Source organism: Lepisma saccharinum, chromosome 4 (assembly GCF_977018435.1).
Source record: "Lepisma saccharinum chromosome 4, izLepSacc3.1, whole genome shotgun sequence".
Lineage (NCBI taxonomy): Eukaryota > Metazoa > Arthropoda > Insecta > Zygentoma > Lepismatidae > Lepisma > Lepisma saccharinum.
The window spans coordinates 17,096,024-17,113,466 of record NC_139232.1 but is presented as its reverse complement, the minus strand read 5'-3'; the positions used below and the strand labels follow the sequence as shown (position 1 = coordinate 17,113,466).

At 40.2% G+C, this 17,443-nt stretch overlaps 1 protein-coding gene across 1 annotated transcript in view; it reads right to left on the bottom strand.

The window, feature by feature from the left end:
- Window positions 1-795: 795 nt before the first annotated feature.
- Window positions 796-17,443, bottom strand: part of LOC145987108 (sugar transporter SWEET1-like) — an 82,366-nt gene continuing 65,718 nt past the window's right edge. The window contains exon 7 of the mRNA XM_083121584.1: window positions 796-1,596. Coding sequence (XP_082977710.1) covers window positions 1,501-1,596 — 96 coding nt within the window. The 3' untranslated portion in view covers window positions 796-1,500. The remainder of the gene's footprint in view (window positions 1,597-17,443) is intronic.

Sequence of the window (17,443 nt, the reverse complement as noted above, 5' to 3'; positions counted from 1 at the left end):
GAAGAAACACAAGTAGGATCACCTTCCCGAATTTTTTTTTTTTTTTTTCAGATATCTTTGTGAGGGGGGCGGCAAGTTCTCCCCTGGTCCCTTCTGCATGCGCCCTTTGCGTAAGAGGTGACCTTTTGAGAAGGCGCCCAAAAGTCAACCTTTCACGTAGTACACTCTGGTAACTGCATTCTTGCAAGCTAACGAGGTTCTGCCGACTTGATTCACTGCCAGTATAATCCTCTGTGGGCCTTGTGTTGTGTCATCCATATGTGTTGAATATCCCTCCAGCTTGTCATAATTCATACCCATTGTCGTGATTAGTCAAAAATGGCAGAAATGCAACCTTAAATAAACTAAATCAGTCAGTCAAACTATCATGTGAAGTGTATACTTGAGGTAAAAAAGTTTAATTTCCAACAGTTTATGTATGCAAATCGTAATATTTGATACTGTTTCCAATACAACAAACTTGAATAACAAAAATGTTATTATTCGAAGTATAATTTACCATTTCGGGAAATTGTAGACCTTCTTTACTGCTCGTATTTCCAGCTATCGGCTGGGAAACAACGAATCAGCGATCAGTTGAATTCTCTTCGACTGACATCTGGCATTTTCGAGTCACAAAACGCCGAAAGTTGCTGACAGGACGAAACAAACGAGCGTCGCGTCGGATGCACAGAATGTTGCCAAACGTACGGCGGGGGGTGAGATTGTTAGCCCAGAACTTGACACCTAAATATTAATCGGGAAAACAATTCTATGTAAATGAATTATGTATTAGAACTAAAAAAAATACAAATCTAAGAAAATATATATTTATTTGCAGTAATGCTTAGTACTGTAATAAACATAACATTATACTATGTGTAAATAAAGGAACATCATGTTTCAAAGTTACATGCAGTTGTAAAATCAAGAGCTCAAAAATGGTTTTCACTTTGCATCAATTTTTCATTTTACAAAACTACTGTTGATAAAATAAAGCATTTACTACATGGTAAGGTTATAATACATGTGTGTCAAATTAGCTACAGAAATACTGCAAAATTTTACTTTAATTGATATGATTCATAAAAAACAAATGTGAAAAGTTTCTTATCCACATGAATACTGAAAATTCTGAATGCTTTGTGTGCATGTTAACTTACTGTTAATTTGCCCTGACTACGTGCCTGACTGGGAAAGTAACAGAATCTAAGAATCTTCTAAAATATTTAAAACGATACTTCAATGAGGTTACAAATGATATCACAATTTGAATTTTACATGATATAATCACATATTACCACTTATACTTCCTTACAGTTTACATTATCAATGTAACAAACTCGATTATGCAATTTTACATTAGCTCATGACACATTCTTAAATTTGTAGCACCTCAAACTTAGTTTTTGCGAGATTGCACCATGTTTTTAATCATTACTTTGGAAACAAATGCAACACAAACTTGCAAGAAACTGTTGATGTAAGATTATACCTAGCTATGATGCATCCACTTAGGTGTCATTCTGTCTTCTTGTCCTTTGCCGGTTTCCGAGGGTAAATTGCAAACAGAGATAATTGAATTGCACTCAACACTAAACCTATTGTATTTTGGATCTGAAATATACAAAGAAAATAAATAGTTACAAACAACAGAAATAAATTACTTTCATGTAATACATGATAAATTGGCAAAATTTATATATTTTCAAAGAACATAAAATAGACATAGTAAATTCAAATGTAAATTAAGTTGTATTTCTTAGAGACAAGTAAAGTGAGATTAAAAATTTTAATTGTTCGATGTCAGTACAATGTTTAATCCTTTACTGGTATGTGTATTCCAGAGCAGCGTATGAACGTGGCACTCGCACATGAATTTCATTGTTTTTGTTATTTTTTTATTATTTTACATTCATCACAATAAAAAAATTATAAATACCTATTGCCAAATATATATATATCACTTAAAATTTAAAATTTAAAATTTCATTTATTTATTACATAATAAATTCCCGGGTTGGCTGATCCCTCACAAAGCGGATCTGGGGCTCACCCAGCCTCAAATCAGTGAGTCCCTGGGGGCAACCCTGGAGGACAAAGGCGACCGGAGCGTGGTGATGATCACATCACCTCCAAAAATGTCCTAGATGGATAATGTGTGGGGCCCTACCCACACATCCCCTTCATGGGACGGTGCTATATGCACAGGGAACTTTACCTTGCCTTACAGCTTAGATTTATAATTAATTTAATTACGCATAAATCTTTAAAAGGTGCAACAAAAGTTGAGCAACTGTGAAAATGCATATCTGGTTCTCTGGCTCGAGAGCTTACGAAATTCACTCGGTAATGACTGGAATCGTGATTGTTGAAAAACTTAGGTCCTTTAGAAATTGCAATATAAAAACATTCTTTGTTTCATGTTCTTCGTCTAGGTCACCTGTCCAAGAATGAAATTATTCATACACTGTACATTTATATTCTAGAATAGCGCACATGCATAACATATATGAAATTGCTAATTAATAGGGCAAAAGTAGACATTAGCAGTTATTCAAAAGGTGTAACTAGCAAACGGCTCGTAGCTGCAGTCACGTTGCTCCCTCCTTGCAACCCCTTTCCCCTCAATCGTTAATTCGTCGGTCACTCCATGCGCAGGTCAATAGAAGCCGTTCTGAATAAAATAGGCTATAGCCTACCAAATTACATTTTCTTTTGTTTCGTTGATTCTAGAATATAGAAAGTTTGAAATATATCAATTGTTACCTTGGTTACCATCAACAGTTAAATACTAAAGGCCAGATCATTATACCGCATTTTCCATTAAAAATGCTTAGCCTAAATAACAAGATATTACTTGACACCTTTATCATTTAAATTTTCAGAAATTCTTTCAAAACTCAGTTCTCAAAGAAATCTATAATATATCGCCAACAATACGGTCCAAGAATGAATGTAAACAATCCTAGTAGAATACAGTAACGTTGTCACTGTGACGACAATTAAATTTTTACCACATATGTTGAACACGTTGAAAGTTAAGCATGGCATAACAACATCGTATCATCTCCCGAAGGTACAACTTGCAAGCATGATAAAAATATTGGCGTACATGATAAAGTGAGGTACGTAGTTCAAAATTAGTTTCGTTATGTAACAGGTTATGTGGACTATGCAAATAGAAAAACAATGTAAATACAGTGTGTCCCAAAATAGTGTTTACACTTTTTGAACGTTAATAACGGAAACACTAATAACAGCAAGTGCGAACTTTTTTTTGTATTACATACCTTGAAGTTATAAATGTTCAAAATGACTGGTATTGGCAGCCATGCATTGTCTACAACGCTGTACAGATCGACAAACAGCAGATGTGGCTTCCACGGGAAGGGCAGTACAGGGAGTCTCAATCACATATCTCATGTCAAGTGTCCGTGGCTTTGTGGCTTACACACATCATTCTTCACAGTTCCTCACGGTTAGATATCTAACGGTGTTAAATCAGGAGATCCTCACCTGTGACATTTTGTGCACACTACTGCCTACTGGACTGTAACAAACTAAAAAAAATAGAATGCTTACACGCATTCACACTCGCACTCAACGTAGACATGCAACAAAAAGTCAGGTCAAGTCATATTTAATACTTTTTTTGTTATTACCATTCAAATAATGTATAAACTATTTTGGGACGTATCAACTGCACAATTACTGCATTCAAGTAGCGTGAATTTCCAGAATCCCCCCTCCATATAAGAAATAACTGTTTTTGAACGATATCAGAATCTTTGGGAGCACGGAAACTTATGCTTATGGAGTTATAGGTGGGTTTCATGTGACGTCAGGATTCGCACCGTCGCCATGTTTGCGGCGAAGTTGCTTGTCGTCGGCAAGGAAATACCCACCACGTAGCGTTCGTTACACCTGCGCCAACTGTACGTTTGTTATACTGTGTAAAATGTCGGTAACATTGCATAAAATTAATGACCATGTTGTGTCATCTGGGAATAGCGTAATTTTTCATATGTTCAAACTCTTTGCACAATCGACAGAAAAAGATATGGAGAAAAAGCGAAGTTTTGCGGTGTAGATCCATGTGAACTGGACAATAACGAAATGAAAAGGGGCCTAAACCTTTGCGAACTGTAGTTCACGTGTGTTTATTTACTTCACCCAGCTACTTGGAATAAATTTGTTTTCGTATTTATTACTGGTTAGGATTCTGCTTGAAACATTTACATCCAGTCAAGATTAACTGTAAATTCCAAGGCTCCGCCATTATCGTCTGTTTCCTTTTAAGGTTTTTTGAAGCGCTGTAATGTAAAATGTTGTGCTCGAAAACGGTAATTTCACTCCTTGCTTTAACAATTTCGGATATACCGGCCTCCGTGTCAGAGTGGTTAACACAGCGCGCTACGACGCCAGGGGTCACAGGTTCGAATCCCAGCCTGAGCATGGGTGTTCTTTGTGAATTTCACTTTACCAGTTTCAACATATCATCACTCAGCCTCGTCTTCACGATTAGCCAAAACTGACATAAAAGCGAAGTAAAAATAACCAATTCAATCAATCTATTTGGGATAATTTGATAGCAGTGTTTGTTTTTTTCTGACAGTACGCAAAGCCTACTAGCTGCACCTTTTCTCATGGATCGAATAACAATTAATAACAGTTCGTGGTAACGAACGAGATATGATACATAACCCAGTACAAACGTACAATTATCAAGATTATCATTTTTATCGTCAAACTTGTTGGAAGTATCAGCACCTTTCTACCAAAAAACAAGGAAACACGGTAACATTATCGTATGGGTAAAACGGATTCCTTCAAATTTACAGGAGAAAGTACTTACGGAAATCATTTTCTTGAGCATTTTGGAAGTTCCTGAATGTAGATTTGATCCATTTTAATGTGAATGCGTGTTGTTTTCTGCGAAAATCTCTGTCCGACACGCTGTTTCTGCTCACGCCATTTGCTTTTTGCATGAGAGTGCAATGTTCCGTGTGTTAAGACGATGCAACCCCGTAGCCAGTGTTTCAGCCTTGCCGTGTTTTCACTAGAACCACCTGTCGAGTTCGGAACAAGCCATTTTTCCCGAATGGGTGTCACTTATCGCACAACATTGTAGCAACATTGTGTTCCAACGTCACAGGAGAGAGCTGTTTTTATAATTTTTCTTTGTATTTATGCTAATGGAACCTAACCTAACAGGCCTAACCTAACCACGTAGGCATTCCTCGTCTGAGTCAATATTCAAGGTTGCAAGGAAGAGAATTACGAAAGAAAGATGGATCCGACCCGAATGGGTGTCACTTATCGCACAACACTGTAGCAACATTGGGTTCTGACGTCACAGGAAAGATCTTTTTCATGTTTCTTTGTATCTATGCTAATGGAACCTAACCTAACAGGCCTAACCTAACTACATAGGCATTCTTCGTCTGACGTCAATATTCAAGGTTGCAAGATGGTTGTGCGTAAAGGAAGAGCATTAACCAATTTCGAAAGAAAGATGGTTCCGACCCGAATGGGTGTCACTTATCGCACAACACTCTAGCAACATTGTGTTCTGACGTCACAGGAGAGACCTTTTTCATGTTAGGCAATACAAAGGTAACGCGTCTCTTAGCGAAAATATTATTTTTTCTTTGTATTTATGCTAATGGAACCTAACCTAACAGGCCTAACCTAACCGCATAGGCATTCCTCGTCTGACGTCAATATTCAAGGTTGCAAGAGTGTTGTGCGTAAAGGAAGAGCATTAACGAATTGCGAAAGAAAGATGGTTCCGAATTGCGAAAGAAAGATGGTTCCGAATTGCTGTGTATGGACAATGAACGTGGTAAATCGCAAGGTTATTTTACAAGTTCTACACGTAAATGTGACATATTAGCATAATTTCAAATAGGGGCACGAAAGTAGATATTTTCCGGTGAACGAGGTTGCACCACTGCATAAACGACAAAACACTCTCAGAACGCCCCCTAGACCAGTATGCTATCACGGCCATAATGTGTTACAGATTCGAAACAACAAGTAACAGTAAGTACTCGTAAATAGAGAAAATAAACATTATCTTAGTTAGAAATGCATTATTTCGCCTTAAGAAATGTTCCGCAACGCGTTAGCAATGTAAAGAAGTCCGAAATATATGATTCGTAGGTGTTTCACCCATACGATAATAGTACCGGAAACACTATAGCAAGTATGATTAAGGACACCCGTTCGATCCATTTGTACTGAAAGTCTCAGACAAAGGTGACATATGAACTTACCTGAGAGGAAATGTTCACTGCATACTCCGTAATGTTCGCTTTGTTCATTAATGTTGGCACGATTTACTATCGCCAACCAGACGACGCGGTGGTATCTTCTGATCAACAATTATTGAGTCCCATGCCCTGAAGCGCACCTTTTGTTCTTTCTCGGAAAATTCGACGATAAACGAGAGTTTCTGTTAAACAACCGAAAACTACACAGTACCATCGTAAACAAGGCACACTATGAGGCAGATAGGAACTTAAAACAAAAAACCCTTCAGCAGCTGCTTGCAATGATTGAAAAATTCAAAATTGCCTTTTACGAATGTTATAAGCTTTGTGCATCAATGGCTGCTGCTTGTGGTAAATCAAATGTTACCTTCGTAATCGAATTGGTAACAAGAGATTGAGGGCTCTATCTGTTCTGTCTTTTAAAGAGCTTGCAAAAACTTTAGATTTAATCAAGGTTGTAGCTGCTCATAAAAACAGACGTGTCTTATCGTAGTTTCTTGCTGTGGTTCATTTTCTCATTTTAGCAAAGAAGTGCTCACAAGGTAGAAATAGTGTTACGTGTAGTATTTATTCATATATGCAGCGAGCTGATAATGAGTAGTCTTTATGGCGTATATTATAGTGTTCTGTTCGTATGAATAGTAAGTCTGTGACATTATTCCATTAAATAATGACTTAGGAAAAGAAAACAAATAATTGTTGCATTTTATTTGATATAAAAGATTCGTACCTAAAAGTTATTTTGTGATTGAACAAAATGCAACATCTCAATTGGTTCTGACTGTAAAATATCTCACCGGTAAAATTATACCATAGTAAAGTATTAAATAAATACCTTTTATTCAGTATTAGTTAGCCCCCCGAGAATCTGACTCCGAATTTGACCCCACTTATTTCAGGCTGGCGCCGTCACTGCCTATAAGGCATAACGTGTATTCGAAATTTTCGCAAACGAGACCATAAAAATTAGACTTGATGGAAATTTTCACGTCATTTCACCACATGCCTTAAGCACCGAAGATTTTTAGAGGCTTTGAACTAACTGGCTAACCTACTAACGTGCAATTTGCTACCCGATATTTTTGCATGGAGAGCATAAACAAAAAGCACCAAAAAAAGTTGTAGGAAGAATTTTACATCTTTTCCTTTGACTATGTAGCGAAAACGTCGAAATAGTGTGCAGAATGTAGGAAGGGTATGCGATATTTGTCATCTGTAAATCCACATTAGACGAATCCCAGCAAGATAGCTGATGCTGGTAAGTTAATGGTTCGGTGTGGTGTGGGGAATGTGATTGGTAGATCCGTTTTTCATCGATGTAACCTTAAACTTAGATTACCCGAGGAGGGGCTGTCAGGCACACCACTTCGATTTTTTTTATTTTTCAACTGTGAAAATTTTCATAAAAATTGAAAATATATTACATTGTACCCTGGGAAGTTCACAATGTTACTGTATTACTTTCGTTCATAAAAATATTAATGAAATGTAAATCGGAGGAAAAATGCACTAAGTGGGTCTATCAGGCGCCATCTTTGAATGCGTTTCATTCAAAGCACTCATGTCAGTGAGAATGAACTGCACATCTACAAACAAAAACACATTAATGGAAAATTATTATGTTTTTTGTGAGTTTTAGTGAATGGTAAAATATGTGTAAGACACATAATTGGTTATTATTTCTCAGTAATGATGGTAATTTTTGTAATTATTATAATTTATAAAGAAACTGCACATACGTAATCAACAAAGGAAGCATGGATTCAATAACAAAGTTCTTTCTTGAATTTTAATGGTAAGAAAAAGTGTGGGCCTCACAGGCCTCCCCTCAGGTAAGTACGTTTCTCGTGCGGCACGGGTAAGCTAGGGGGTTAATACAGAGGGTTACTTGGATTTGCTAAATGAAGTGGGTTTTTTCATCCATGAGTAGTATAAATTTGTGCATCTGACCACAACTTTGATTTCTTGACCAAACGACCACAAAAAGTTGAAAAACTCACTTTCTCCCCCTGTTCCGCGCCTCATTTATTGCGCTGACGATGTTTCACGGGCGCAGAAAAGCAGTGATGAGTGAAAGATGAGCTCTCATCCTCTCATCTTCTCATCTTCTCATCTTCTCATTTTCTCATCTTCTCATCCTCCAAAATGTTTGTAGATCGTGACCTTTGTAAACCTCTCTCTCGAGAACGATGTGCCACACACACACATACACACACATACACACATACACACACATACACACATACACTTATTTTCTCTCCACGTTCCGTGCCTTATTTATTACGCTGGCGATGTTTCAGGGCGCAGAAAAGCAGTGATGAGTGAAAGATGAGCTCTCATCTTCTCATCTTCTTATTCTCTTATTTTTGAAGGACCAAATGTTTGTAGATCGTGACCTTTGTAAACCTCTCCATCGGGAACGATGTGGCACACACATACACACGCGCGCGCGTGCGCGTATGCCTTTTATTATTTCCGTATTGTAACACAAACAAACAAACAAAATAATAATTGTTGTTTTTAAGGATACCTGGCCCCTATAACCTCGCCAGGGTGCGTGGTAACGGCGAAATCATCACGAGTTTAGATTTGTACTGCGAATGTTGTCAAAAATTTAATCAATGTTGTTTATTCTCGATGCTAGAATCTAACATAGATTATTCTCTAAAAACGAAAATCGATAATCCTATGCCAAGCCCCCCCCCCCAAGGCATTCAGGCAATTTCTAATGTTCGCGTGGATAGCGACGCTCGGTAGAATTTTTCCTGTCCCTGTGGAGAAATTGTGTTTCGTCGCTCAATGTAACATTTTCATCACGGACCAAACTATCCACAGCAACCCCTCCCCGAACCCATTCACCTTGCATCCTTTTTCGCCCGAAGAGATTCTATTTTTTTTCAGCTTTCCCACGGTTCTGAATGAAGAATCCATCACATCCCCGATAACAATAGAATCAGAGGGGGATGTGGCGGAAGCAAACACAGCAGCATCTTCCGCTTTTTGAGTTTTATACTGGGAATTGTTTGTTTCACACACCACACCCTGACGGGGCGTGGAATAGAGGCCGAGGGGAAATGATCGACAATACATACATGGGTGGAACTATCAACGTCCCGTTTATTGTTATTTGTCCCCCACAGGATATTGTGCATATCACAAAAGTTTTTGTTGAAAAAATATAGCATGAATAAATCAGTCAACAAGGGTTTTATTTGCTTATTGTGTTTTCACCAAAGAGAGTCGCGTGGAGTAGGAAGGAGAGAACGAGAAAAAAGGAGAGGAGTTCCTATATAACCTACCAGTTTTTTTGTACGTCATTATCATAGTGAACGTCAATCGTGGCAGTTCAGTATTTTTTAATTTGTTTGTCTGGCAGTATACATATATATCATCGTGGAAGTTTTAGTGAGCTACAAGTTTTATTTTGAAGTTTCTCTATCTCTCTTGAAAGGTGAACGTCAATCGTGGCAGTTCAGTATTCTTAATTGTTTATCTGGCAGTATACATATATATCATCGTGGAAGTTTTAGTGAGCTACAAGTTTTTATTTTGAAGTTTCTCTCCATCTCTGTTGAAAGGTAAGTTCTTATTTTCATGATATATTAATATTTTATGTTTTTGCGTCTGACACACACATATTCAGAGGAGTCATAAAAAATTGACACACACTTACATGTCGTATATTTTTAACCTCCTACAACAGTGCACACACACATACATACATACATACTGTTCGCGTCTAATATATATATGTGGAAGGAAAAAATATCTAGCATTTTTTCAACTTTTTTTCCTTCTGTTTCAGTACGCTTTCCACTACCATCACCACAACCCCCCAAAAAATTTCTCTGTATATATATATATATAAATAACAGAGAGAAAAAAATGGAATCGCAACCAGGTCCCTCCGGTCTTTGCGGGAAAGTGGCATGTCGCAACTGTGGAATATTAATTTCTAAACCTAACATTGCTAGGCATTTGAAAAAATGTCGTCTACCGGATCATGATGTCGTAGTCCCGCCGGCAAAGAAATCTCGCACTGATGGGCATGAAGTTGGTGCTTTGAATAAAAGTGCACGCATCATAACGTATAAATCTGGAAGGGATGAAAAATGTGACTCGAGCATCTTCCTCAACAATGTGAAATCTCTGGTAGTCGATAAATTACGTAATTGCCTCGTCAATGTTGCAATTAAAATTCATCTCGTCTTGACCCTGCTGTATGAGAAAGTTGTCTCGTCCGAGTCAAGTATTTTTAGCTTTTACGTAGGGTGTGAAGCCTTACACGATGACAATAACGAGGATCTTGACGAGATAGTGACACGGCTATTTGATCACCTGACACAAAAACAAGAAGAGTTTGAAGGTAGAGGAAGTGGATGGAGTCTTTGCGGCCGCAGCCACATGTTAGAACTTCGAGTCTGCAATTTCAAACCATTACGCAGCACTCAAAAAAAAACAAAAAAACAAAAAAAGCAAAATGCGGTGTTGAACATACAAAGTAATGATCAGAAGAGTTTCCTATGGTCTGTCATCGCCGCATTACACCCGTCTAATAATAATAACCCCCAACGCCTGTCCAATTACAGAGAATACGAGGGAAGATACAAGAATATGATGCGAGGAATTTCCTATCCTGTGCCCCTGAATAAGATCAATCAATTTGAAAAAAACTATAGAGAGGAAAAAAAAGAATATATTGATATTTCTGTTTTTGGGGTTGACGATTCCGGCAATATTCGTGTCTTAAGACCTGCTAGAAGCCAGAATAATGTAATTCGACTCTTGCTTGTAGATGGCCGTTACAGTTTGATACGGAATTTCTCAGGATTAGTAGGAAGACAGATCAGCAAGAATCACGATAAGATCGAAATTTGCGATCGGTGTTTGAGAATTTTTCGCGGGGGTAAGAAGATGGGAGAACAGCACAAGTGTTTTGGCTCTGTGAATGCAGAACCCGAAGATGTCATGCCGGAACCCGGAACCAAGATGAAATTTCAGAAACACCAGGCTCTTCTCCACCATCCCGTCGTCCTTTATGCCGACTTTGAAAGCTTCCAAGTTCCCATGACGTCTTGCAACCCTGATCCCTCTACCTCAAGCACGACCCAAATTTTTCACCACGAGCCTTGCAGTTTCTCCATCTACGGAGAAAAATTGAATGATGTCATCTTGTATTGCGGACCCGATGCGGCAAAACATTTTGTTGAGAAGATAGCGGAATGCGCGAGAGAACTTGCACCCAGCCTGAAAGGCTCTTACGTTTCTCCACCTGCTCTCACAACAGAACAACAACAGAGACATGACGCGGCGACAAGATGCGAGGAGTGTAACCAGGCTTTCACCCCCGAAAATTACAAGGTCGTCCACCATAACCATCAGAATGGATTATTTCTAAGCACCATCTGTAATTCGTGCAATCTTAAAATTAAGGAGTCGCATTTTGTTGCCGTGTTTCTGCACTACACGGAGAAGTACGACACACATCTCTTCGTCAAAGAGCTCCACAACATAACTTCTCGAATCAGCATCATTCCGAGAACGAGCGAGAAGTATATTACAGTGAGAGTGTGGATCCCTCTCGAAGAAGGAGGAAGTGTGGAAGTGCGAATCCTGGACTCTTACAATTTCCTGTCCTCCAGCCTCGCAAGCCTTGCATCTCAACTTGGCGACGAAGATCTTGTGGCCACCAAGCAAAAATGTTTTTCGGGGAGAGATGAGAATTTGAATCTGTTGCGTCGCAAGGGCGTCTACCCCTACGAGTACGTCAACGATTTCGACAAATTTGATGAGACGGAACTTCCACCCCGGGAGGTATTTTATTCTTCTCTCACGGAGGACGTCTGTTCCGAAGAGGACTACGAACACGCTCGTAGTGTGTGGACGGCATTCAATTGCCAAACTTTTCGCGATTATCACGATCTTTATCTGAAATTGGACGTGACTCTCCTCACGGACATTTTCGAATCGTTTCGTAAGAGATGCATCGCGATATACAAGTTGGATCCTGCGTATTTCTTCACCACGCCGGGATTGACTTGGGAATCGATGATGAAATACACCAACGTGGAACTGGGACTTATTGCAGAGAAGGAACAGTATGCTTTCATGGAGAGTGCGATACGTGGTGGCATCGTCCAATGTCCCCGACGCCATGCTCAGGCAAACAATCCTCATACGCCTGGTTACGATGCATCGAAGCCTAACACCTACATCGTCTACTGGGATGTCAACAACCTGTACGGCCACTCCATGTCCCAGTGTCTTCCCATCAGCGACTACGCGTGGATGACCGAAGAGGAACTCTCCTGCGAAGATTTTCTCAACTGGAGGGAAGATAATGAACGGGGTTGTTTCTTGGAAGTGGATCTCGATTATCCCGAAACGCTTCACGAGAAACATCACGGATTGGCCCTGGCCCCCACCAAGGAGAAGCCACCTGGAGGATCGGAGCCAAAACTCATACTAAGCATGGAGAACAAGCGGAATTACGTTCTGCACTACCGACTCCTCCAATTTTACATAAGTCACGGCTTGCAGTTGAAGAAAGTTCATAGAGGATTGAAGTTCCGACAGAGCAAGTGGCTCGAACCCTACATAGCCGAGAACACGCGCCGCAGAGCGCAATCGACATCGCCTGCAGACAAGGATCTGTACAAACTGTTCAATAACGCCATCTACGGCAAGACGATGGAGAACGTGCGTAATTACATCGACGCAACGTTGGTCACGGACGAAAAGAAATTTGAGAAGATCGTCGCGTCACCCTACTTCAAAAACTTCACTATTTTCGACGAGAATCTAGTATTCGTTGAGAGGAACAAGAAGCAAGTGATGCTCAACAAGCCGATTGCCATAGGTGCCACCGTCCTTGAACTATCAAAATTGCACATGTACCAATCGTACTACGATCAGTTTCAACCTTTTTATGGAGATAACATCCAAATATGTTACATTGATACGGATAGCTTTATTTTTCTAATCCAAACACCAAGCCTCGAACATGATCTGACTAAGATGAAGCATCTGTTTGATTTTGGCAACTTACCATCAGGCCATCACTTGCATTCGACAGAAAACAAAATGATGATTGGAAAGTTCAAAGATGAAGCGGCTGGTAATTACAGCAGGGAATTTGCGGGGCTTCGTGCCAAAATGTACTGTGTAAAGATTACAGAAGAAAAAGAGATCAAGAAGGCGAAGGGGGTGGGAAAAATAAGTACCAGCAAATTTAGCATGCAAGACTACAAAGAATGCCTTTTTCATGGTAAAAGGCAACTCAGCACCGATCATCGCATTGCAAGTAAATTGCATGATTTGTACACGACGCGCGTAACCAAAGTAGCATTGGATGCAACGGACAACAAGTTACGTGTTCTCGATTGTCAAATCCACACGCGAGAGTGGGGGCACTACAATAAAAGCGATAAATGTGACGTGTGTTAACCGTAACCTCATAGCCATGAAGTCCGCTGTGTCTTTGCTATTCTTCTTCAAAAACAGACGGAGGAAAAGAATGAAAGGGGGAGCCCTCGGGAGATGAAAAATAAGAGTTGAATTTAATGAGCCTCGGTTTGGAGCGGGCTTAACAACATAATAACAGGTTGCAACTTTTCATCGCCCGAGGGCTCCCTTTTTTATTCTTTTCCTCCGTCTGTTTTTGAAGAATAGCAAAAAAGCACAATGTGTTAAATAACTAACAAGGACAATGAATCTCTTTGGTTTTCGCAAACAAAGCAACATGGACACTGCATCACCACATTCCAATAACCTCTTACCTTCCGTGTTATCTAAACTCAATGGTCTACTAATTGTACATCTTAATAGTATATGGACGGAAATAAATAACGATGTGGGCAAGATGTTTTATGTTTTTAATAACAATTTACATTTCTATGAAATTCCGATCGACGGGAAACTTCAAATCACCGTGAATCCGGAGAACACAGGCGAAATCAAAATTTCTACCGGCAAGAACATTTTTCGAATGAAGCACGACAAGATACTTTCTAACATGTCGTACGATGTGTCTGCAGGAGATTATCTTTACGTGGAACTCCTCGGAGACTACGACAAACTTATTCCTCTCTTCGTAGAATTACGAATCGTCTATCCTATTATAAATAACCGTTAACCAAAAATGCCTAACGATATTTTCGGCAACACCAAGCGTGTAGACCATGCAGAAGAGATTCTCATGTTGGACGTTCGTGTTAAGAAGTTGAGGACTGATTTGATCGCTTTGCAGGAGACCTTAAACAAAAGTTTAGAGTCTGAGATCGCTACGCTCCAAACGCAATGTCTCGATCCCATTCTGAAAATCGATTCCGAACTGAAAACACTGATAAAAAATTATGTCGACGTACCTTCTTACGACAACATTCAAAATATACAGTTGAGCATGGATTCGCTTCAAAATGATTTGGCCAAATTACAGCAATTTCAATCGAAAAATGAAGATTTGGAAAAATTGAAACTCGAAATCGAAGAGCGAACTTCCGCAATAGAAAAGAATTTCTCTGAACTTCAAACCGTCGTGAATGATATTGATATAGAACGCTTGCAGGTCGTTGTTTCTAAATTACAAGAAGAATTCACCGGCACGTTGGAAGAAGTCAAATCCAAGTTGCAGACTTTGGAAGATACAATGACGAACCTACCATCGTCGGACGAACTGCAGGTCATCGGTAAAAGCGTCGCGAACATAAAAATTCAACTGGAGGCTTATCAAGATTTCGAACACATTCAAACCACCATCGCTACGCTTCAGGCGTCTCTGGAGTTGATCAACGAAGAAATTAAAAATATTCACGCTGAAGCAAGTGTGTTGACGAGTATTCAGGACACGTTAAGCACAGTTCAGCAGAAGATCCAATATTTGGAAAATTTGAACGTCGAATCCAATCTTACTCATTTTCATAACGTACTGGACAACATACAGGGTGACTTGGAATCGTTACGAACGAGCGTGCCTTCGAGCGAAGATTTGGAAAAATTGAAAACGGCGGTGACGGCACTATCCGATTCGAGCGACATCAAAAGTTCGTTGAGCGATCTCGAGAGTAAAGTGGCCAATCTCCCTACCTCCAAAGAATTACACGCTTTGAAAAGGAACATATCACGTATGCTGAAACGATTGGAAACGGAAACGGCGAACGTGGAACAGATTCGAGACGAACTTGCTTCGCTGGTGTCGACGCTGCCCACTTCGCAGAGCGTCGCCGACCTTCACACGCAGTTTACAGAGATGCGAATCATCGTGAACAATCTTACCGAGAAGAGCTCGAAATTGAATCAAATCGAGAACCTTCAGAACATTGTGGTCAATATCAGAGATCAAGTTGGAGTGCTGGAATCCACGCAGGAATCGACGCTGGCTTCTTTCGGTGCCAAGTTGCAAGAACTCAACGAAAGCTACAAGCAGTTGAACGTGGAAGTGAAAATCAAACCGTCATTTTCTACCGTAACGGATACCATAGTCGAGCATTTGGTGCCCGTACAAAACACACTGGGTCAGCTTCACAGCAACCTCGTTAGCATCGATACTAAATTCGCTAAACTGCATTCTCTGCAAGCCATCGAAATCAACAGCGTTCCCAATCAACAGAGAATCTCCACCTTCGTCGAAGGTAACAAACTGTACATGCTACATCCTTATCATCCGTACTACAAGTTTCTCCTCGATGGCACGATTCAGATAAACGAATTTTCGTACTGGTCTCACGGCAGAAAAGCTAGCGTTCCCACCATGACTTTGATATCGAATCGTGGTGTCCAGAAAGCAGGAAACATTCCTCTGGCACGTTGGAACGAAACGCGCAACATATATGAAATACACGAAGACGAAGATCTTACTGTTTTCGACGTGAGTGCCGGCGATAAGCTGATCATTCAAAACACGAGCGAAGTGCCACCCTCTTTGAATCCCATCACGCTTGTGCTTCTTTTGAAACGTAATCTCTAAAAATAATAAAAAATGTCTAGGCAAGCCATCGTCCAAGAATTGCATAAACCTGCACGCCGCAACTACGAACGTTTGGCTGTGGTAACCAAGGGAATCGACGACCTCTGGGAAAGCGACCTCGTCGAAATGAGTAGCGGCAAGTTAAAAAACGTGCATAAATTGAACAATGGCTACAAGTACCTCCTCACCGTCATAGACACATTTTCGAAATTCGCATGGGCTCTACCTTTGAAGGCGAAAACAGGAACGTGCGTCACGGAAGCATTCAAGACAATTTTTCGCGAAAGCGGCGGCAGACGACCTCGGTTTCTGCACACGGACAAAGGGAAGGAATTTTACAATGCCGTATTCCAAAAGTTTATTCGGAAACACAACGTTCATCATTACTCGACCTTCAGTGACGTCAAGGCCAGCATTGTGGAAAGATTCAATCGCACTCTGAAATCGCGCATGTGGTCACGCTTCACGCTTCAGGGAAGCTACAAGTGGGTCATTATTCTTCCGGAACTTGTTAACGACTATAATCACACACGGCACGCAACGATAGGCATGAAGCCAGCTGACGTTACCAAGTCTGACGAGCAACGTTTAATTTCTAGCGTTTACTGTCCAAAGTACACGCCCACGACAAAAAAAACTAAATACAAAATTGGAGAACAGGTGAGGGTCAGTAAATTGAAGCGAACGTTCGACAGGGGTTTCACACGAAACTGGAGCACTGAACTTTTTACCGTGGTTCGAGTTCTACCCGGGAACCGTCACACGTATATAATAAAAGACAGTGGCGGTGAAATTTTATTGGGGCGCTTCTACGAGGAGGAACTCTCTAAAACTAAATACCCCGACACGTACCTTATCGAAAAAGTTTTGCGCAAGAGAGGCAACAAACTTTTGGTGAAATGGCTGGGACTTCCGGAAACAAGTTGGATCGATTCAAACGAAGTGATTCTATGAGTACGTGGAATGTTGTGAAACGTTTACCTAATTCGGAAAGTGGAAGGAAGAAAAAAAACGGTGAATTGCTCCCCGACAGCATCCGCTGTCTGATCGTAGGACCTTCGGGGTGTGGGAAAACGACACTGCTCGTGGACAATTTTCTCCTCGCACCGAATTGGTTAGATTGGAAGAACAGGCACCTGTACGTGTTCTCGAAAAGTTTGGAGCAATCCAAATACCAGCAACTGATGAAACTGTACGATGGTCTGGACATTGTAACGTTTGC